General features: G+C 38.3%; 1 protein-coding gene and 1 long non-coding RNA gene across 2 annotated transcripts; both read left to right on the top strand.

Annotated features, from left to right (window-relative positions):
• The first annotated feature begins 2,825 nt into the window (after positions 1-2,825).
• LOC128093037 (uncharacterized) lies at positions 2,826-6,199 on the top strand. Its single transcript, XR_008212186.1, has 3 exons — positions 2,826-2,952; positions 3,043-3,212; positions 5,948-6,199. It is a non-coding gene; the product is annotated as an uncharacterized LOC128093037 (long non-coding RNA).
• Positions 6,200-8,372: 2,173 nt separating this feature from the next.
• On the top strand, positions 8,373-20,739 carry LOC120417587 (possible lysine-specific histone demethylase 1). The gene is made up of 2 exons (XM_039579698.2): positions 8,373-10,741; positions 19,828-20,739. Exons 1-2 carry the CDS (start codon positions 8,674-8,676, stop codon positions 20,292-20,294), a joined length of 2,535 nt encoding a protein of 844 aa, XP_039435632.1. The 5' UTR covers positions 8,373-8,673; the 3' UTR covers positions 20,295-20,739.
• The last annotated feature ends 1,689 nt before the right edge of the window (positions 20,740-22,428 follow it).

The following is a 22,428-nucleotide window of genomic DNA, read 5'->3' as shown; positions in this document are numbered from 1 at the left end:
TTGAATCTGAAGCAACCCATTCGCCTTGGCACCGTGACCATTTTTTTTTCACTGATATTGCCACTCCGCTAAAACTAAATCGGAACCTCCAACCCTTTTACATGCCCACACCCGGCACAGCCAGTTAGATTAGCTTGGAAGATAACAATCACGCAGCCTGCGATCAGTTTTATTCAATTTTACGCGACTTGCCCATCACACCGGTTCTCATCTTATTTCCTAAACAAAACTGCAGGTCACGGGGCAGAACATGCTGCGGAATACTAGGTGGAATGTTATTATGATGGGAGTTTAGCAGGATTATTCAACTTTCCAGCCCATCTTTTGCGAATTTTCTGGGCATAGAATGAGAAAACAAAATCGACAGCAAACATAAACAAACACCTGTCAGTTTTCATTCGTACACGCTTAGAGGGAAAAATGGGTACACGCTTAATTTGGTTTATCGAAATGATGATGTTTTCGCAACAGGACTGCAGATAGCGCTAGTGTGCAGCCCAATTTCGAACTTTCTTTGGTAAACGATGGATTTTTTGATAAAATCAATGATGATTCACGTCTGTTTGTCTGTGACTGTAGTATCGTCTGGAATCCATACTATGCCGTACACCAAGCACGTATTGAATCTGTCCAAAAACAATTCTTACTGTACGCACTACGTAAACTTAACTGGACTGCATTTCCTCTCCCATCGTATGAAGCACGCTGCATGCTCATAAACATACAATCATTACAAGAACGTCGTAAATTTGCCATGCTCTCTTTCATCAACGACATTATTTCTTAACGCATACAGTCAGCAGCATTATTTTCAGAAATACGCAATAGTATTCATGAACCAAGCCATACTCTTAGACATTCACAACTTTTTAGAATAACTGCATACACGACAAATTATTTTAAAAATTCGCCATTAAATCAAATGATGCGCTTTTATAATGAAAATTCACAGTACATACATTTCGACATGTCTAAACCGGAACTACGAAAAAATCTGTACAATAGAAATAATATCTAGTATGTAAGAAAATTGTAAGTAGTCTACATAAGCTTGACGAATAAACAATAAACAATAAAAAACCAAAACAAACGCCACCTGCCCCTGTTTTGCCTCCAGCCGATCCAGCAACAGCAAAATCCCAAGTCATTGTTCCTCACACTCACGAGGAGAATGGCAAGGACGGATTCACTACACTGAGCAAAAATCCCACAGCTTATCGAAGTGTTCTACACATGATCTGACCCTGCTGTACAAAACACTCAAATATCAATCGCAAAACACTTGAATTTTGGGCACCAAAAGATACACTCAACCCCCGGTGGTTGGTCACTTTTTCGTTTGACACTTTTTTAGTTTGTACCCCGTTGGTTGGTCAAAGTCAAACTAAAAAGTGACGAACTGTCACTTTTTACAAGGCGCTCACGCAAACTATCAAAACAAACGTTTGATAGTGTGTGTGAACGCCGTGTAAAAGGGGTGTCAAACTAAAAAGTGACCCCGTTCGTTTGACAACAGTTGGTGTCAAACCATCGGGGTTTGAGTGTACTGTAATTTCAATAGCAAAACACTTGAATTTGACGTGTTGCGTCACATGAAATACTATATTATATTTATTGGTTTTAAATGGCTTTTCTTTCTATAATCAATGCATGTTTGCATGTAATAGAAATGGATTTCGATTTTTTATAAATAAAGAAGATGTTGCGCAATGAAATTTTTTTGGCTTCTTTTATTTTTTAACAACTTGGTGTGTAAAAATTGTTATTTTTTTCTTCATCCGGTTGTCCCTGCCTTTCACAATCGTCCTCCTGGTCAGGTTCGGTTTGTTCGCCACCACTGCTTCCTGGGAGGTTCCTCATCGACGACGAGTGAAGCACCGGTGCCGGCGGAGAAGGAGGCCCCTGGAGAATCTTCTTGCTGATGCGGAACCGCGGTGGTTCCATCGACTCAAACTGTGCCTTGACCATCCGAACGAATCTTGCTTCTCACTGGCACCGCATCCTGGTACAGCATCTGCAGCTCTTTCGCACCCTTCCTGTGAATCATACAAAATAAATCCAAAAATCAAAACATAACCCTACAAAAAAATTCTTTCCCCACTCACCAAATGGGTCCGGGAAGGAACTTCATCTCAAAAGTTGTCCGGGTCCGGGAGACCAAGCCCTTCCGCTGGCCATACGGAGCCCGAGCCCGAGGACGCAGCCTTGTGGCGATGCTCATCACAAACCGGGCAGGCAATACCTATATGGACGGAACATGGCGACAGCGAACTCACGCGGTCTGCGAAAAACGAACACACCGGACCGCCACAACTTTCAAATGAGGGAACAAAGCAAAGTCTCACGAAGCTGTCGCGAAATTGCATTTCAAATCAAAACAAGATCAATTTCAAGTGTTTTCCTCATCACTTTGAATAGTTCAACACAGTGGGGCAAATTCATGAGCAAAACACTTGAAAAATTTGAGCCACCCGAATGAAAATAAGGAGTCAAAAAAAAACAAAAAGTCAATCGCCAAAACACTTGAATTTAATCATGGATTGGATTGAAATTGAAACACAAACAAATTAGATCTAAGATGCGGCCTAATTGAATCATTCAAGTGTTTGGGCACTTGGAAAAAAAGGGTGGCGTATTTTCAGTGTACTGTTGTGAAGAAAGGCAAACCCAAGAGCCCTGTTTGAAAAATGTCGCACGTCGTACGAGTTGTCGCACGGTTTTGATTTTACCGTTTCGATATCGATTGGTCGAAAGGACGACAAACGTACGACAAACACTCGACATGCCCGACGTTTTTTTTTCCATCGATTTACCTTCAATTCGACGTCGATTATCGTCGACGCAAACAGTTTGACAGTTCTCTTCAGTTGAACTTGTTCGAACTTGATTGCAACCGAGTCGAACAAATTGTTGTTGGTTTTAGGCTTTGGGAGGATTTTGGCCAGTTTAAAGGTAAGTTGTGTTCTAGATTGAATTACTTTTTCTGCCGGAAAGTTCCGGCCGGAGTGGGCGACAACCGAATCAAATTGTCTTGTATTCCAGATTGCGGTCTTCGTGGCGGTATAGGAGGAAGAGGAGGACGGGAAATATGGATTACTCGGCGAGCCATTCCGGAAGACGGGACGGGAAGGAACCAGTTTGCGATCGAGGAAGCCGTTAGTGTTTGGTGTTTTACTTTCCGCGGGAGGTTGCCTCCATATCTAATGGAACTGGTGAGTCATGTTTTAGAAACGATGGAGGAGGTGTGCTGGGAGTGCGATTGGACGATCGAAATTAAAAATTAGATGAACATCACAAATTCTTAACTTTTTAATCCAATAATGCTTAAAAAAAACTTCAACGCTGATTTGATTTGATAATTGTAATATGAAATTATAAAGTTTTTCATTCTTAATTTAAAATTCTAGCATTCCAGAACTTAAGAATGCAAGAAATTGAAAATTCTAAATTCATTTAATTTCTTGATATTGTGCAAATTGTTAATATTCTTAAATTATACAATTCATTAATTTAAAATTCTCAAAGTCTTCAAATATTAAAAAAAATTAAACTCTAAAATATGAAAATTTTAAAATTGACAATAATTTAAATATTAAAATTCCCCAATTCTTAAATACAAAATTTTTCAATTCATAAATACTAAAAATCTAACATTATAAAGTTCATAAATTCCCAAAACGTTAGTCGCACGAGTTGAAATTTTGAATTCTAAAATTCTAAAAATTATATGTTCTAAAATTCCAAAATTGTAAATTCTAAAAATGCTAAAATTCAAATAATTTATATTTTTAAATAAAAATTATCAAAAATTCTATTTGTTATAAATTCTACGCATTTTAAAAATTAGTAAGTTTCTTAAAATTCTCAAAATTAAAAAAATCTCTTTTTTTTGCACATCTTAATTTTTTGATAATTTTAAATAAAACAAATTTAAAAAATTCTAAAAATAAAAAAAATACAAAAATTTTAGAAAATATATTTTTTAAATTTTAAAAATGTAAAGTTTTTATTTCTTTTAAATATTTTAAACTTTTAAAAATTCTTTTAAAAAAATCTAAAAATTCTTAAATTTTAAAATTGGAAAAAATCTAAAATCTATTAACATTTGAAATTTTTCAAGGACTTTACAATGTAGAAATAAAAAAAAAGGTCTAATGAAAAATAGGAGTTAAAAATATCACGAATTGAAGTAAATGATTTTGGTATTGAGGTACTCTCCAATTTTAATATTCAGAAAATTAGAATTTTAGAATTTTAGAATCTTAGAATTTTAAAATTTTAGAATTTTAGAATTTTAGAATTTTAGAATTTTAGAATTTTAGAATTTTAGAATTTTAGAATTTCAGAATTTTAGAATTTTAGAATTTTAGAATTTTAGAATTTTAGAATTTTAGAATTTTAGAATTTTAGAATTTTAGAATTTTAGAATTTTAGAATTTTAGAATTTTAGAATTTTAGAATTTTAGAATTTTAGAATTTTAGAATTTTAGAATTTTAGAATTTTAGAATTTTAGAATTTTAGAATTTTAGAATTTTAGAATTTTAGAATTTTAGAATTTTAGAATTTTAGAATTTTAGAATTTTAGAATTTTAGAATTTTAGAATTTTAGAATTTTAGAATTTTAGAATTTTAGAATTTTAGAATTTTAGAATTTTAGAATTTTAGAATTTTAGAATTTTAGAATTTTAGAATTTTAGAATTTTAGAATTTTAGAATTTTAGAATTTTAGAATTTTAGAATTTTAGAATTTTAGAATTTTAGAATTTTAGAATTTTAGAATTTTAGAATTTTAGAATTTTAGAATTTTAGAATTTTAGAATTTTAGAATTTTAGAATTTTAGAATTTTAGAATTTTAGAATTTTAGAATTTTATAATTTTAGAATTTTAGAATTTTAGAATTTTAGAATTTTAGAATTTTAGAATTTTAGAATTTTAGAATTTTAGAATTTTAGAATTTTAGAATTTTAGAATTTTAGAATTTTAGAATTTTAGAATTTTAGAATTTTAGAATTTTAGAATTTTGAAATTTTAGAATTTTAGAATTTTAGAATTTTAGAATTTTAGAATTTTAGAATTTTAGAATTTTAGAATTTTAGAATTTTAGAATTTTAGAATTTTAGAATTTTAGAATTTTAGAATTTTAGAATTTTAGAATTTTAGAATTTTAGAATTTTAGAATTTTAGAATTTTAGAATTTTAGAATTTTAGAATTTTAGAATTTTAGAATTTTAGAATTTTAGAATTTTAGAATTTTAGAATTTTAGAATTTTAGAATTTGATGATGAGATGATGATGCTGAAATTTGTAAACGTCTGATCATTAAATATTTTTAGAATTCTCAAATTTGGAACAATCTTTAAATAATAATAATATTATCACGGGCGTTAATAATTAGAGTTCACGCGCGCTGATATGACCGCAGAAGAATGGCCGCATGACAGCCGCAGAGCAAATTTTTGGCTGTTGTCAAAGGTTGCCTTGAGTTTTCTGCTGACTTTTTGGAAAATATTCAAAACAAATCATGTTGACAGCCAAATCAACGCTGAATTTCAGTTCAACCTGCTAATTTTTACACAGCGGTGGTTCGGCGGCTGTAACCTCCTGTCAGTCACAGCGAAGGAGAAAAGTGATTTAATCTCGCAATGAGCAATTAATTATTTGCAGTAATTTGAGTTTTATACGTTTTTAAATTTAAATTTTTAAGATGTCTTCAATTAGAATTCTTATGAAAAAACCAATGCGCCATGGGTTTTCTGTGTACATAGGACATTTTGTAAAAGTAAGCGAGAATAAATAAATTTAGTTTTTCTTTTATAGTTACAAAATATTTGAATATTACATATTTGAAATTGTATTGTTTTGAAATTTTATTATTATTATTATTGAATTCTGAATTTAATTTATAAATTCTTGCCAATTGTTGATTGATGTTATATTTTTTTCAGGCAACAAACATATTCTGATCTGATCCTGCCGGAAACCATGCGTCCCCGTGTGGTCCCGCGTGGCTTCCGTAGAACCCAAGGAAGCAGCCTCTCGTACTCCGGTAAACATCAATCCGTCGGAGGTTCAAGATCGTCGCCAAGGTGTCGCATCCGGGTTTTGATCAGCGCGTCGAGGAGCAAAAGTCCAACACGGCCAAGATGCTGCCACGGCCGCCTCCAACATCCAAGCCGGAAGCTGCGGTCAAGGCAAATCCCGAAGGAAGCAAAGTTGGAGAAGAATCGGCGATCCGAAGTGAAATTAAGTGAACAAGTAAATATTTTTGTGAAATTTTGACAGTTGAAATAAAAAAAAACAATAAAAACAAAACAACAGTTTTTTCAACTGCAACATAACCTAAAAATCCGAAATGAAAGCACACGACAATAGCACGACATTCTAAATAACAAAACCGTGCGACGTCGGTCGAATGTCGTACGACAATGTCGTACAATTTCGATCATCGATCGCACGACAAATACGACATTTTGGTGCAAAAACGTATGACATTCGCGCGAAAGTCGCACGACATTGTCGAGCGACGTCGTACAATTGCACGGACGACAAACGACGGACGTCTGACGGACTTTTCAGTCAGGGAGGCAGTTGGAAGAAAAGAACGCTCCCGAAGAAAAAAGATCGTGCTGTGACGACGACGACGACGACAACCTACTAGCTACACATGAGAATGACCACCGCAACGACAATAGACAACAAATTGAATCGCCGAAACAACCAACACCGAAGCGAAGACTATGGGAGCCAACTGGTTGACGTAGGACTACGCTAAACTAATTATTTTTTGTAAAATTTTGAATTTCGAAACTTGGCCAAATTATGGAAACAAAAGGCCAGTACGTTTAATAAAAAAAAAAAAATCTAAAATTCTAAAATTCTACAATTCTAAAATTCTAAAATTCTAAAATTCTAAAATTCTAAAATTCTAAAGTTTTATTTTATATTTTAAAATTTAAAACTTTAAAATTTGAAAATTTGAAATTTTTTAAATTTATAATTTTAAAATTTGAAAATTTTTAAATTCGAAGGTTCTAAAAATCTAATATTCCAAAATTCTTAAATTTTTCAACGCTTAAATTGGGTCCAAAAATGAAGCTTAGATTGCTGATATTATTGTTTCCAGCGATAAAGCTTATTTTTCTGAGTACAATGACCCTTTGTACGACCACAAACAGTTTAAAATGGATTTTTAAATCAATTTTGAAAAATTAACCTCGCGGTCCTTCTTGACAGAAAAGCTCCTACATGACAGCTCGTTCCAAGGGGACCATAGTTGATCCATCGAAAAAATGTTGTCTTGTAAAAAAAAAAATTTGGATTAAAATGAATAAAAGTGATCAGAAATGGTTTTTAATCGTGTTTTTTACCGTTGTACATAAAAATTTACATAGGGCTTTAGTACCCAATTCTAATATTTAATTTAAACTAAAAATGTTTAAAATTTTAAAAGTTGTAAAATTCTGAATGTTTTACAATTTTCAAATTATTCAATTCTCTTTTTTCTTTCTAAAGCGGTATACGCACTTCGGAAGGAACCGGTCAAGAAAAAAATCAAATGGGTAGCAGCGGCAGCGCAAGCAAGTCAGAGAGGGTGAAGAAAAGCCCCAAGAAATCGCTCCCTCTCCTTTGTTCTGCTGTTCGTAAAGCTGTTTCTTGACCCCTTTCCTTCCGATCTGCATACTAGCCTTAAATTTCTTCAAAACTCAAATACTGAAGTTTTAAGAAAATCAAAATTCTTAAGTTTCAAAACTACAAAATTCTCAAAATAAAAAAATCTTATTTTTTCATTATTTTACAATAAGGCCGTTGCAAATATTTTTCAAAGTTTATGTCGCCCCCCCCCTCCCCCCACCAAAATCAGGGGGCAAAACATTTTTTTTTTTCTAAAAGCTTCAAAATTTGAATGAAGATAAAAGTCAAATCAACTGAAAACAATCTAAAACGCATTTTTCTGTATTGATAATCATATTTAGCATGTTTGGGCTGATGGATATAAATATTTTGAATTTTTCTGAAATTCCAATGTGCAGCACCGCAAAAACTTTATTTTTGGCAAAAAAAAAATAGCACCGCAAAAACTTTATTTTTGGCAAAAAAATAAATTTTCGTCAATACTTAGGTATTTTGGAAACTAATGATTGCAAAACAACTGGACAGGTGTATATTGCATATTGCAAGAATCTTGCAGACTTTTGCACTCACAAATCTGCACAATTTCTCCTGCACACAAAACTCAACTTAACGAAAGCTACGTCCTTCCCAGCCGACCCCGCGAAACGTCAAACGTCGCGCGAGGAAAAATCGAAAGAAAAAAAAACTTTTCCGCGGCGCTCCCCGCTTCGATGCATTGAGCAACGCACCGCTCGCTTTTGCGGTTGTTTCGTTTTGTCGCGAGCGCTCAGTTTTTTTTCTCTTCTCTCTCTCTCAGTGTTGTGTCCCGCATAATCCAGTGAAAATCGGTGGAAAAGTTGGCTTTGGTGCGATTGAAATGTGTCCCTGAATCGTGGGAATCGACGCCAACCATGGTGCCATAAAGTGGGTCGAGACGGGTCGATCCTGTGTGTGCGAAACGCCTGCTGCGATTGTTGGAAGAAGGTGGTGGAGGAGTAGGTGGAAGAAGAAGCAGCAAACACAACTTGACCCCGGGTGAGGGGGAAGGTAATTCGGGAGGATGAGTTCCGGACCGAGCGCGCCGGAGATCGAGACGGTCACCATCATCAGCGATGACTCGGACATTGAAATGACGGAGGTGACTCCGAAGGTGAAGGGAGGGGGGCCGAAGGTTGAGATATCCGGGGGAGGAGCGGATGAGGTCGAGGGTCGTCGGATTAGCCGGAGGAAGAAGCCGAAGGTGGAGTACTCGGACACGAAGCCGGTGGCGGCGGCGGGGTCGGTCGCGTCGGATAATGGCGGTGGGAAGGCGGAACCGCGCGTTGAGCCGAAGGTGAAGAAAAGGGAGCCGGAACCGGTGGCGGCTGCGGTAGGGAAGGAGGAGGGAAAGGGCGAGGCGGAGGCGAACCCGCACAAGGAGATTCTGACGGGGTTGGAGGGTGCGGCGTTCCAGTCGAGGTTGCCGTTTGAGAAGATGACGGCTTCGGAGGCGGTTTGCTTTCCGGAGATTACGAAGCACGGGTTGGTGGCGCAGCGGGTGTTTTTGAACGTGCGGAACCGGATTCTGCAGATGTGGATCGAGAATCCGACGGTGCAGTTGACGGTGGAGAACGCGTTGAAGAACATGGAGCAGCCGTTCGATAGCGATCAGAATCTGGTCCGGAAGGTGCACGCGTTTCTGGAGCGGCATGGGTTCATCAATTTTGGAATCTTCAAGCGGTTGAAACCGTTGCCGAGCAAAAAGCTGGCCAAGGTCATCGTGATTGGGGCGGGGATCTCCGGCCTGTCGGCGGCTCAACAGCTGCAGCAGTTTGGCTTTGACGTGATCGTGCTGGAGGCGAGAGACCGCGTCGGAGGACGGATAGCAACGTTCCGGAAGAATGCCTACACCGCGGATCTGGGCGCGATGGTCGTGACTGGAATCTGGGGAAACCCGATCACGATCCTGAGCAAACAGACCGGCATGGAAATGTGCCCCATCAAAACCGCATGCCCGCTGTACGGAGCCGGTGGAAAACCGGTCCCGAAGCACAAAGACGACATGGTCGAGCGCGAGTTCAACCGTCTGCTGGAAGCGACCAGCTATCTCAGCCATCAGCTAGACTTTAACTACGCCGGAAACCATCCGGTCTCGCTCGGACAAGCCCTCGAGTGGATCATCAAATTGCAGGAAAAGCACGTCAAAGAAAAGCAAGTCCAACACCTCAACAACATCATCGCCTGGCAGCGCAAACTCGTAGACAACCAAAAGGCCATCCAGGACACGATGGACTCGATCGGCGTCCTCCGCGTCAAACACCAGCAGCTCGTCGACGCAAAACCCCCCAAACCAGCCGAACCGGACGCCGGCTACATCGAGCACGAGTTCAACATCCGCTCAACCGCTCGCGACGAACAACTCGCCTGGAAGGAGATCGAACGGCTGCGCACTAGTCAGACGGAGATCGAGACCAAACTGCGCGAACTCGAAACCGAACAAATCAGCGAAGTCTACCTGTCCTCGAAAGACCGCCAGATCCTGGACTGGCACTTTGCCAACCTCGAGTTCGCCAACGCAACCCCGCTCTCCAATCTCTCCCTCAAGCACTGGGACCAGGACGACGACTTTGAGTTCATCGGCAACCACACCACCGTCAAGAACGGCTACTCGTGCGTCCCGATCGCCCTCACCGAAGGTCTCGACGTCCGGGTCAACACCGCCGTCAAGCGCATCAAATACTTCCCCGGCGGCGTCGAAGTCACCGCAGATCTCAAATCCAACAGCTCCACCGTCCACTACAAGGCGGACCTCGTCCTGTGCACGCTCACCCTCGGCGTCCTCAAGCTGGCCATCTCGGACCAGTCCACCAGCCAGCTCAACACGGTCCGGTTCGAGCCGCCGCTCCCCGAGTGGAAACAGTCCGCCATCCAGCGGCTCGGCTTTGGCAATCTCAACAAGGTGGTGCTGTGCTTCGACCGGATCTTCTGGGACCCGAACACGAACCTGTTTGGGCACGTGGGCAGCACGACCGCGAGCCGCGGCGAACTGTTTCTGTTTTGGAACATTTCGCAGTCGCCGGTGCTGTTGGCGCTGGTGGCCGGCCAGTCGGCGGCCATCATGGAGAACGTGTCGGACGATGTGATCGTTGGTGAGTAGTTTTGAAGAATCAAATTTGGGTGGCACGTCGATAGTCGTAAGACATAAGTCAAGTCTACCTCGGAAACGATTTTTACTATGATCCCAATCAAAGTAACTGTGTATTTGTAAAAATGCGCTCCCCAAACACGGACGTCAATTCTAAGTACCTAGAAAGCAGTGATCGTTCCTGCTATATTCCGATATGACTTACTTAAGATTTTTTAACTGTCTTGCTGAAGTTCATCTTCGAAGCTTTGCAAAAAATATGCTTAAATCTAGATTATTCTCCTTTGAGATTCTCAAACCGTTGCTAATGAGAAGCTCGTACAATCTATCAAAAACAGGTTAATTCTATTTCTCTTAAATACCTTTATGTCATTTGTTATGTATTCATGGATGGGAAATCATTCCACAAACCAATAAACCAATACTTCTGGTATTTTTTCGCAAAATCGTTTGAAAAGCAGAGTCTCGGATGATTTTGATGGTCCAGAGCAGACAAAGAACGCCGACAAAGAATCAGGGCTCAAGAACGTGATGCCTACAAGCCAGCCACATCAGATCTCATGCGAGGAGCGTTTCTAGGATCATGCAAGCACCTACAAACTGTTAGTTTCTCCGTCGCGTTCTGCAGATTAATGACATTTTCGACAATTTTCCGTCAAAAGCCACTGTTGGGATTAACTTCATCGCTTGTAGACTCGAAAACGCTGCTTGTTTCCAAATTTTGGCGTTGAATTTGGGAGACCTGAGAAGGACCTGTCATTTGAATTAGATACTGGAGTGTGACGTTCGTCGCGGAGGCTTTTTTTTTTAGAGCTGCGAAAAGAGACTGGCACTTTATCGATCGTGTCTGCGATGGTCTTCTTCAAGCGTAAACGTACTGCCACCACGTACTCTTCATCCGGTTGGATGGTACGAGCGATGAGCCGGGACAACATGTCGGCACAGCCGAAGTCGCTCGTGGACACATTTCGTAGTTTAGCATCGTGAAAGTACTTGTGGAACTTTGTTACTGCATAGACTATCGCGAGCGCTTCCTATCCAGGTTATCCGTAGTTGCGCTCAGCGGGTGAGCCATCAGGAAACTGGTGGAGTATGGAGTACTAGGGTGGAATCTAGTTATATTAGAAATTAGAAAATAATAAAAATCCAATCAGCAACACTTTTTTTGGGTTCCTTTTGGGGTTCCAAACAACCCCCCACAATTTGGGAGCGATTGGTCAAGCCCACGATTGGCGCAAGCGAATGAAATTTGTATGGAAATTACTATGGGGAAACTTGCATTTACACATTTTTTAATTAAAAAAAATAATGTTTTATTATTTTATGAAACTAACGTCGTAGAAGCATAGCCCTGGATGTCCTTAACAACTCTCCCAAAGGCAGTATGGTGCTAAAGTGCGCCACAAAAAAGATACAGAGTTTTCAAAAGTAGTGTATTGAAATAATCAGTGAAACTCACATTTTCTGCCAACATTGCCGAAGGAACCATGAAATACAAAATAAACACGATTGATCTTATATTTTGATGAGCCTTACGTTAAATCGTTATGAAGAAATGTTCAGAAGACATTATTTAGTTAAATTGCACCCCAATTCCTCAAATCTTGACTTTTTTTTGATAAGGTCCTATAAACAAATGTAAACATTGAGTGTATCCCTTTCACACCTTATGTCAAAGTCCATCGGAGTAAGCGGGATACACTCAATGTTTACATTTGTTTATAGGACCTTATCAAAAAAAACTCAAGAAATATATTATAGTTTAAGAAAGTTTCCGCTTGACTTGGCAGTGTTGGCAAAAAGTATGATTTTTATCGAGTATTCCGAAATGACTCTCTTGAACGCTCTGTAACTTTTGTTAGAAGCAAGTTATACTTCTACGGTGTTAGTTTCATAAAATAATAAAACATGAATTTTGTAATTTAAAAAATGTGAAAATGCAAGTTTCCCCATAGTAATTTCCATACAAATTTCATTCGCTTTGCGCCAATCGTGGGCTTGACCAATCGCTCCCAAATTTTGGGGGGTTGTTTGGGACCACAAAAGGAACCCAAAAAATGTGTTGCTGAAAAAATCAATTTTCGATTCCACCCTAATGGAGTACGACTATTGCTTTACCTTAGTCTTGGGGCATTGTCAAAAACGGTTGCCGGTTTGGCGCGAGCTTGATGGATGCTCGATCAGCGTCGTGGCCGTATTAAGATTGACGAGGCGTTGAAGCTCGTTGAGTATCTAGGGGTACCAGTTCGAAATTTTGATCCAAAGCGTCACTTTTAGCGTACGAGATTTCGAACGCTTATATCTTGAACCCCATTCAAGCAATCTTTATGTTTACATTTCAATTGTAAATATGGGCTTACAGATATCGACGGTAACATTTCAAAAGGCATCATGTACATTTTGACACTTTCTGGGTTATTGCATATTCTGAAAGTACTTCTAATAAGCTACCTCTCCACAAAAAATTAGCAAAAGTTACTTCAGTAAAGTCTGTTTAATCATAATTTTAAATAAAGTAACATAAACAAAATCTCTGCCATCAGCAGTCCCTGTTTATATAGCCCTGTCAACCTGTCAAATAAAAGACTACATGAACCTCGTGACGAAAAAAAAAGCATCATGAACAAAGCACCATGTACATTCGGCGAAGAAAAACGAATCATAACAAAGCGTCCCCCTCAATGACAGCAGGGCGACATAGACGTTGGTGATTTCAAAAAAAGTTATGTTTGTTTTTCACAAATAAAATTACGGAAATAATGTTTTATTGAATTTGGATGATCAAGTATCAATAAAAGCAACGTTTTTCATCGTTTTTTATCATTAGAACATCTTATTTTGCTTTTATATTAAAATGGGAATTGAAAATGGATGCTCAACATTTAAATGCGTTTTTCTCAAAAAGATGGTGTCTACATGATGCTTTTTGAAATGTTGGCATCGATATAACCTAATAACATTGCTCATAACTGATAACAGATTTTTTTAGTGTAGTCTAGTAACCTGGATAGTAAATTAGCTTAAATCCAGATTAAATTTTCAAAAGGTCCTATCTGCATAGGAAACCCATGAGGGATAGGTTGTTTTGAAAATTTAATCTAGCATAAAAAAATGAGTTATTTTGAAAAGTGGTTAAAATATTTACGAGACTGAAAAATCAAGTCTGTCGTATAGAAATTGCCGAAAACCATCAAAAAACCTATTTTTTCAACATTTTTATTTTTAAAAACGCTGTAACTGTACAAGGATTGGACTTATGATAGTGGTCCATATGGAGACTTTTATGTAAAATTGTCTGGAGAATCGATTCCCGTATTCGGTTTTTGGAAATTTTGGCGTTTAGAGCACTTAAAAAAAAAACAGTTTCAGTAAATGATTTTTGTATTTTTTAGGAGAGTTGCTCCATCCTGCATCTATCGTGAGACTTTTTGTATTATCTTAGGCTATTTTCACAAAAAAAAATTAATGAAAAAAAAATCGTGAGCTCACCTTCAAATTTGACTTTTAACACTCCAGCGACCAAGCCTCCGAAACTAAATTCAACTCGCTCGCATTTGGCTCCATTTAAACCAATCTTGATCGTTCTTGCAGCATTCAAACCGGTAGGATTTCAATATGCATCTAAAACAAGGACGAACTTGATCCAACAAACCTGCTAGTAACACTAAATTCGTCGAAGCAACTCTATTTAGGCGCTCGTTTTAGGGCCATGGCCAAATCAACAAGCAAGCATTAAAATTTGAAATCAATCATTCAAATTTAACTAATTTGGGGTCGCTGAACATGAATATAACACTTAGAATATCCCAAAGTATTGAGATATCTAAGATGGCGGCCAATATGGCGCTTGTAGTATATTGAGAACATATATTTAAGGGTATAATAGCCATTCAACCAGTCAAATCTAACAAATTTGGGGTCGTTGAGCACAAATATGACATTTGGTATATTCTCAAGTATTCAGACATCCAGAAATTGGATTTCTGGATTTTTGAATACTTTGGAGTTTTCTTAGTGTCATATTCGTGTTCAGCGACCTCAAATTAGTTAGATTTGAGTGGTTGAATCACTATTATAATCTCAAATAAAAATTCCCAAAAACGAGCGCCCAAAAGGAGTTGCTTCGACGAATTTAGTCGGTGTTTCTAGCATGTTAGTCGGATCAAGTTCCTTGAAATCCTACCGGTTCGAATGATGCAAGAACGATCAAGAATGGAGCCAAATGCCAAATGAATTTAGCGAAGCAACTGCTTCGGAGGCTTGGTCATCCGTGTAAGTGAAATATGCCTTGGACGGAGGAGTGTTAATCTAATGAGCAACTCTCTGAGATTTCGGTCATTCGATCTTTTTGTATTTTTTAATCCGACTGAAAATTTTATGGTAATTTCGGTATGCCCAAAGAAGCCGTTTTGCATCATTAGTTCGTTCATATAATTTTCCATACAAATTTGGCAGCTGTCCATACAAAAATTATATGTGAAAATTCAAAAATATGTATCTCTTGAAAGAATTTTTTGATCGGTTTGGTGTCTTCGGCAAAGTTGTAGGTATGGATATGGACTACACTGAAAAAAAAAATGATACACGGTAAAAAAAATTTAGTGATTTTTAATTTCACTTTTTGTCACTAAATCTTGATTTGCAAAAAAATGCTATTTTTATTTTTTTTTATTTTTTGATATGTTTTAGAGGACATCAAATGACAACTTTTCAGAAATTTCCAGAATGGGCAAAAAATCTTTGAACGAGTTATAATTTTTTGAGTCAATACATTTTTTTCAAAAAATCGAAATATTGGTCGCAAAAATTTTTCAATTTCATTTTTCGATGTAAAATTGAATTTGCAATCAAAAAGTACTTTAGTGCAATTTTGATAAAGTGCACCGTTTTCAAGTTATAGCCATTTTTATGAAACTTTTTTGAAACTAGTCGCAGTTATTGATTTTTTAAAAATAGTGCCCATGTTTGCACACTTATGAAAAAAATATTTTTGAAAAGCTGAGGAAATTCTCTATATTTTGCTTTTTCGGACTTTGTTGATACGACCCTTAGTTGCTGAGATATTGCCATGCAAAGGGTTTTTTTGATTGCAAATTCAATTTTACATCGAAAAATGAAATTGAAAAATTTTTGCGACCAATATTTCGATTTTTTGAAAATGCCCGTGGGAGTCGCTCAACCTGCATTCCTGTCACACATGAGGTCTGCACAGCTGATTCCACGTAGATTTTCCCGCCAGTAATGACAGGAAACGTTGACAAACGGAATATGTGCCAAAATCATAAGTGGTTTTTAACATATGAAGGGAAATCATCGTGAACTGGAACTGCCGGTCGTTAGCCCGGGTAAAGTGGAAACGTTGAGATGATTGTTGTCCTCTGCTCTCATCTCGCAAAAAGCCATACAGAGAACCACGTCCCATTCAACCGGCTCCGTGGCTTAATGGTTACGGCTTCTGTCTCCCAAGCAGATGGTTAAGGGATCAAATCCCGGTCGGTACCTTTGAAATTTGGAATCAGGAATTTGAATATGAATAAAAACTAAAATGAATCAGGTGGGATTCGAACTCACACCTTTGGATTGGTGGTGGTCTGGGACGCTAAGCAGTCGGCCATCAGAAGGTTTACACTCTAGCAGTGAATTGATCCGTCGTGTTGAAACATGTTATCTCTTCTTCTTATATTATTAAATACGCGCTGATCCCTGATTTGCCTGAGGGGATTGGAAGTCTAAATATAGATCGAGTTTCCTTCAGATGCTTGCGGGGCCGAACAATGCCCAGCGACCTCGGAATTGGACCGCAAGGAGCTCTGTCATTCTGAAATGGGTCGTTGGAAGCAGCGCGAGGGCTATCACCACCTAATACCCGGGACTGAGATAAGCTGTATCAGCATTCGGCATGTACACAGTCTGATACAAATTATACTTTCCCATAATATCGCTACCGGTTAGCGGGTATTGGATTGGTCCACACACACACACACACACACACAATATTTCGATTTTTTGAAAATAATTGTATTGATTCAAAAAATTATAACTCGGTCAAAGATTTTTTGCCCATTCTGGAAATTTCTGAAAAGTTGGCATTTGATGTCCTCTAAAACATATCAAAAAATAAAAAAAAATAAAAAATAGTGTTTTTTTTTGCAAATCAAGTTTTAGTGACAAAAAGTGAAATTAAAAATCACCATTTTTTTTTAACCGTGTATCATTTTTTTTCAATGTAGTCCATATCCATACCTACAACTTTGCCGAAGACACCAAATCGATCAAAAAATTCCTTCGAGAGATACAAGAGATACAGTTCATTTTTGTATGGACAGCTGCCAAATTTGTATGGAAAATTATATGGACAAACTAATGATGCAAAATGGCTTCTTTGGGCATACCGAAGGCACCAAAAAAGCTTCAGCCGGATTAAAAAATACAGAGAACGGATCACACAGAATCTACAGGGGAGGAAGGATGCGTGGACATACCGTACCAAACGCTTCGATTTATGATTGTATTGCTGTTTTGTAGGGTGTGTCAAGTGTGCTGTTATTTAATAATATATAAAGCAAATATAATACACAATAAAATTTCATATAATTCGAAAGTCCTCTCCAAGATCCTTGAAGATGCTGCTCTTACAATTTGAATCGAGTCGAGTCTCTGGAGAGGGAGACTCAAATAGATGAAGCGACGTGTGCAACACTGTCCTGCGACACCAGGCAATGAGCGTAACACCTACGCACTTCGATCACTAGTTCATTTTTTCTCACACTCTTACAATTTATTGCGAAACAGTTGTCCTCTTTCTTTGAAAACCTCTTCTCCGGAAACCATCGCTGCCTAAACGACCGATCAACTGCAAGCGTTTGCTGTGTTGCACCCCAAACTCACAAATAGATTGGGTGATGTTTTCACTGAGAAACAATTTTCAAAACACCGATACTTCTTGGACTTCATTTTTCCTTTGGGAGCGAGTGAGTGTACTTAATCTAAGACCACAGTTGGCCTAACTAGTAGAACACCTCTTCAGGAAGTCTTCTCCGTTTCATCACCACTCAACAACCCCTTGGATGGAGGAGTGTTAAACATAAAAACAATCATAAAAGTGGCGTGTTTTTTTTCTTTCAGTGTATTTTTCCGGAAAGCCCGTCAAATTTCCTACAAGTTTGTCTCAGACCACTTTTGATACGATGCAACGGCTTCGAGATACAGCGATAGTTGAATTATGAAATACAAAAATATTTAAAACACTTCCAAAATGTCATTATCGAGTGAAACTGGCTCCATGTACAAAAAAGGCTTACCTAAGCGTAGGATAACATGTATAGCGGTAAACGCACTTCGGAAGGAACCGGTCAAGAAAAATTTCAAATGGGCAACAGCGGCAGCGCAAGCAAGTCAGAGAGGGTGAAGAAAAGCCCCAAGAAATCGTGCCCTCTCCTTTGTTCTGCTGTTCGTAAAGCTGTTTCTTGACCCCTTTCCTTCCAATCTGCGTACTAGCCTTATACAAAGTTTCATTGAAATCGGAGAGTGTCCGGTACAACCGATTCCCTTTTAGACATGTAATTGCTCAATAGTATGCGCAAGTGAGTTTGGTAATGTTATCAGAATCGGATTTGTCAAAATTTCCATAGAGTATCCATCAATCAATTAGGTTTTACACCGTGACGTCATTTGACAGCTCGTGTGCACTGTTTACATGGTCTTCGTCGATTGTCGATGATTTTCCCCGAGCAAAATCGACGAGCGCGTCGAACTGTGCTAAGTCCATGTAAACAGTGCACTCCTTTCTAACCTCCAAACTGAGTCGGCGTAAAACCTAATAGTGAAATAATATCAGACTAAATTCGTTGATCTGTTGAACTAACGGTTGTCGGATTATAGTTGACCATTGTTGCGAATCGAGGATCTACTGGAATTTTGTCGATCAAATGGTCGTTTCTTTTTCAATTCACGACGCCTGTCCAACTTGTTACATCCGTATTAACTGTCTGGACCTGCGCCTGCAGTTCCCGTTACAGTTTATATGTAATTCCAATAAGAATGTAACAGAAAAATCAGGCTTCGGGTCCATACTGTTACCTATACTCCAGAATTATTCTGGAAAACAACATAATATTATTCCGTTTTTACTTAATTTTGTTTATGCGTGTTAGCAATCTAAAGCTGTCATTTTCTTGCTGAAAAAAGTAAATAAACATCTTTTTAAAATCAAACGTCGAACATCCCGTGGCCCGGTTCATCATGCATCATGGCCGACCAGATTACGGAACAATTTTCGGAGGCCGATCAACCGACGGTGGTAAGGTTTGCGTGGTCACCGGCGGGACTGATCAGCTTCTGGAGGCACAACCGTTTCAGGCGCTGCCACGGGTCCAAATTCAATGAAATGTGAAAATAGAGACGTTCACTAAATCCGGATGTTCAATAATATATCAGCGATATCATCCTTCTTTTTGCTAGGAATGGGAAATCCAGAATACTTAGTAACGTTGCTACGGTGTATGTTTCTTGTACGAGAACTGAACTGAAAAAGGTGGACCAGAGGATCGCAAATCGACGACTACTGAGCTACTGGACACATATTTCTGTACGGAAATAGTTGAGTGATGTTACAGGAGCGGAAGATTTGAATTGAAATAAAAAAGGAAAGATTGCACGAGATCCTTTCATCTATAAAGCATCAACCGAATTGGCTGATTATTGAAGCATTCAAGTCAATTTGGTAAGAACCGATCTACACTTAAGCTTTGTGTTTTCATAAAGAATGATAGTATAACCGATGGGATCTATATTTTCAACCTCAAAGAAGTCAATCAAGCAATTCGTCAGTCGCTGTAAGGCCAAACAAAGAAGCTATTCTTTCTATGTAATTGGAGTTGACGTCTGTGTTCGGGAAGCGCATATTGCTGGTGAGTTTATTCTTACTGGCTACAAATTTACAAATATACGTCGCTGTTAGGGGAAGATTTGTTTAATTTTTTCGAAAATAATTTTGTTAATTACATTGTTTAAAAAGTTTCATTGTAGTATTGAAAATATTAGCATTTAAAATATGACGTTACAACGTCTTTTCCCCCCTACCCCTTCCAGGCCGATGCATCGCCGTCCTCAAGGGCATTTTTGGCAACTCGTCCGTCCCGCAGCCGAAGGAAACGGTCGTGACGCGCTGGCGGGCCGACCCGTGGGCCCGCGGCTCGTACAGTTTCGTATCGGTTGGCTCGTCCGGCAGCGATTACGACCTGCTGGCAGCGCCCGTAACACCCCGGCCCGAGCGACCGCCCAGCAGTAGTGGCCTCAACGGAGCAACAGCAGCAGCCGCAGGTCACAACACAACGAACGGCAGTGGCAATGGCTGTGGTGGCGGAGAAGACGACGACGACAGCAAAGCGGACATTCCACGGTTATTCTTCGCCGGTGAGCACACGATACGGAACTATCCGGCGACGGTGCACGGGGCGCTGCTGAGTGGCCTGCGGGAAGCGGGCCGGATAGCGGACTACTATCTAGGATTTCCCAACACGTACCCTGACGCTCCGAAGGAGGAGCCAAAAAAGTAGCATTAACTAGAAAGAGAGAGAGCGAGAGAGAGTGTGATTTTAAGGCAAAACGATAGTGTATTACTAAAGAAAATAGGAGAACAAACTAAAAAAAAAATCAGACAAATGGTTCGAGTGAAAACTTGGCCATAGAGACAAACAGAAAAAAACTTAACTCTAACTTATTATTGAGATGTCGCTGCAGTTTACTGAATAGTGAAAAAGCAATGCACACCACTAAAAGCACACACACACACACACACACAAACGTCGTCTGAAGACGCTGGCGAAAGCTTTACGACGGGATATATCATTGATTGTGACTGATGATAAAGAAAGATTAGACAAACAAAAAATACACACACACAGACACAGAAACATAGTTTTATTCTAGGTATTTGAGATTAAATGAACACACACACAAAAACACCTTTCAGGCATTTAAATAGATGTGACATAAAATGAGGAGTGTGGAATTGTTAGCTGATGAGGACCTGGGTTGAAGAAGCCTTGATGATCTGAACGTTGTTGCAGGAAGAAGTTTTCGAATGGGATGTGCTACGAACGCTCATCGTCACAAATACATGACGAAATCCAGGCTGCGAAAGCAGCTTGAATTGAGCAGCTTATTGAAGGTATGTATAATTATTTTATCTCGTTTGTTATTTATCCATCATATATTTATCAATTGAAGTTCAAATATAATTTAAAAAAATAAATTTAGATAAAAATATTCAAGAAAGTTGAATGAAAAATAAATCGGAACATTATCTTCTTCTTTTCAAAGTTATTACATATAGGGGGAGGGGGGGCAGAATGGCCCGCCTAAGTAAAATGCGCCAAAAATCATAGAAAAACATGAAAACTTATGAATTCAGTGTAGTAGGCTTATGCTTTGGGATGTTCCCTTCAATGTTGTATACTTGGTTGATGAAATTTTTTAGCTTAAAACTGTTTTTGAGCCACTTTAAAAAAAAAGTTTTTTCGACTTTTTTTCCAGGGTGCGGGGCAGAATGGGCCACCCTGCGGGGCAGAATGGGCCACCTTAGAAAACAAGCCATTTTGTCTAATACAACGTTGAAGGGAGATAAGAAATGAATTAAGGTACCTTTCTAACATAGTTTCCATGAAGTAAGACCACTTTAATAAAAATAGTCACTTATCAAAACAAAATTTTTGAAAATAGTGTTAATATGTTGAAAAAGGACACTATTTTTACAAATAATCATCAAAACAACTAAAAAATCAACTAATTTTGCATTAAACGTGATTTGTGAAGCTACCAGGAGTGAAATAATCCATTTAATCCAAATTTCATAACTTTTGATTGTTTTTATAAGGCAGGATAAGGGTGGTCCATTCTGCCCCCAAGTGGATTTTAATTTAACACTTCCACCACCAAGTCTCTAAATGATTTTAAGGTTCCATTGTTGTTTGTATACCTTGGTAGTAACATCTAGTAACGTTATAAGCATTGAGCAAACTTTTTCAAACAATCCAACTTTTCAGAAAGCTTATTTAAAAACCTCGAAATAAACAACATTTGCGTAGTTTTGTCAATAAATTTATATTTTTGCTCATAATTCGAAAAATACAATGAATTCAAACGTCGTTTTCGGTATGGTGAAGTTATTTGACGTCCTTTATAAGACCCTTGCCTTACAATTGGTCTAAATCCATTCTAAAGCCCAAAACCAAGGGTGGCCCATTCTGCCCCCCTGGTCCATTCTGCCCCCCCTGCCCCTACAAAAGTTATTCGCCTTCTTACACAATGTGTTCACCTTCAAGATCTCTTTTTCAGACCTTATTTTTTAAATATATATTGGTCAGATGTCCCTTTTTGCCTTCCTCACCTTACTGAGGAAAGGCTATAAAATCACTCGGAAAATGAACTTTTTAGTTAACCCTCTACTGCCCAATTTTTTTTTCGAAATTTTTTATTTTTCCCGTGTTCAGGAGGTCATTTTGAGCAACTTTTGTTCTACGAAAAACTTTACTTCTCTTGTTTTATGTTTTTCTTGTTTCATTTTTAGTATTTTAATTTGCATTTATCTTGTTTAGTTTATGTTTGTTTTTGGTAGTACTTGGCCTACTCTACCACCTCCTATCATTACATTTTGCCTATCTAATTTTTTCATGTTTTTACAGTAACTTT

This window comes from Culex pipiens, chromosome 2 (genome assembly GCF_016801865.2).
Source record: "Culex pipiens pallens isolate TS chromosome 2, TS_CPP_V2, whole genome shotgun sequence".
In the NCBI taxonomy this organism is placed as follows: domain Eukaryota; kingdom Metazoa; phylum Arthropoda; class Insecta; order Diptera; family Culicidae; genus Culex; species Culex pipiens.
Note: the sequence above shows the minus strand (reverse complement) of the source record. Positions and strands in the feature narration are given on the sequence as shown.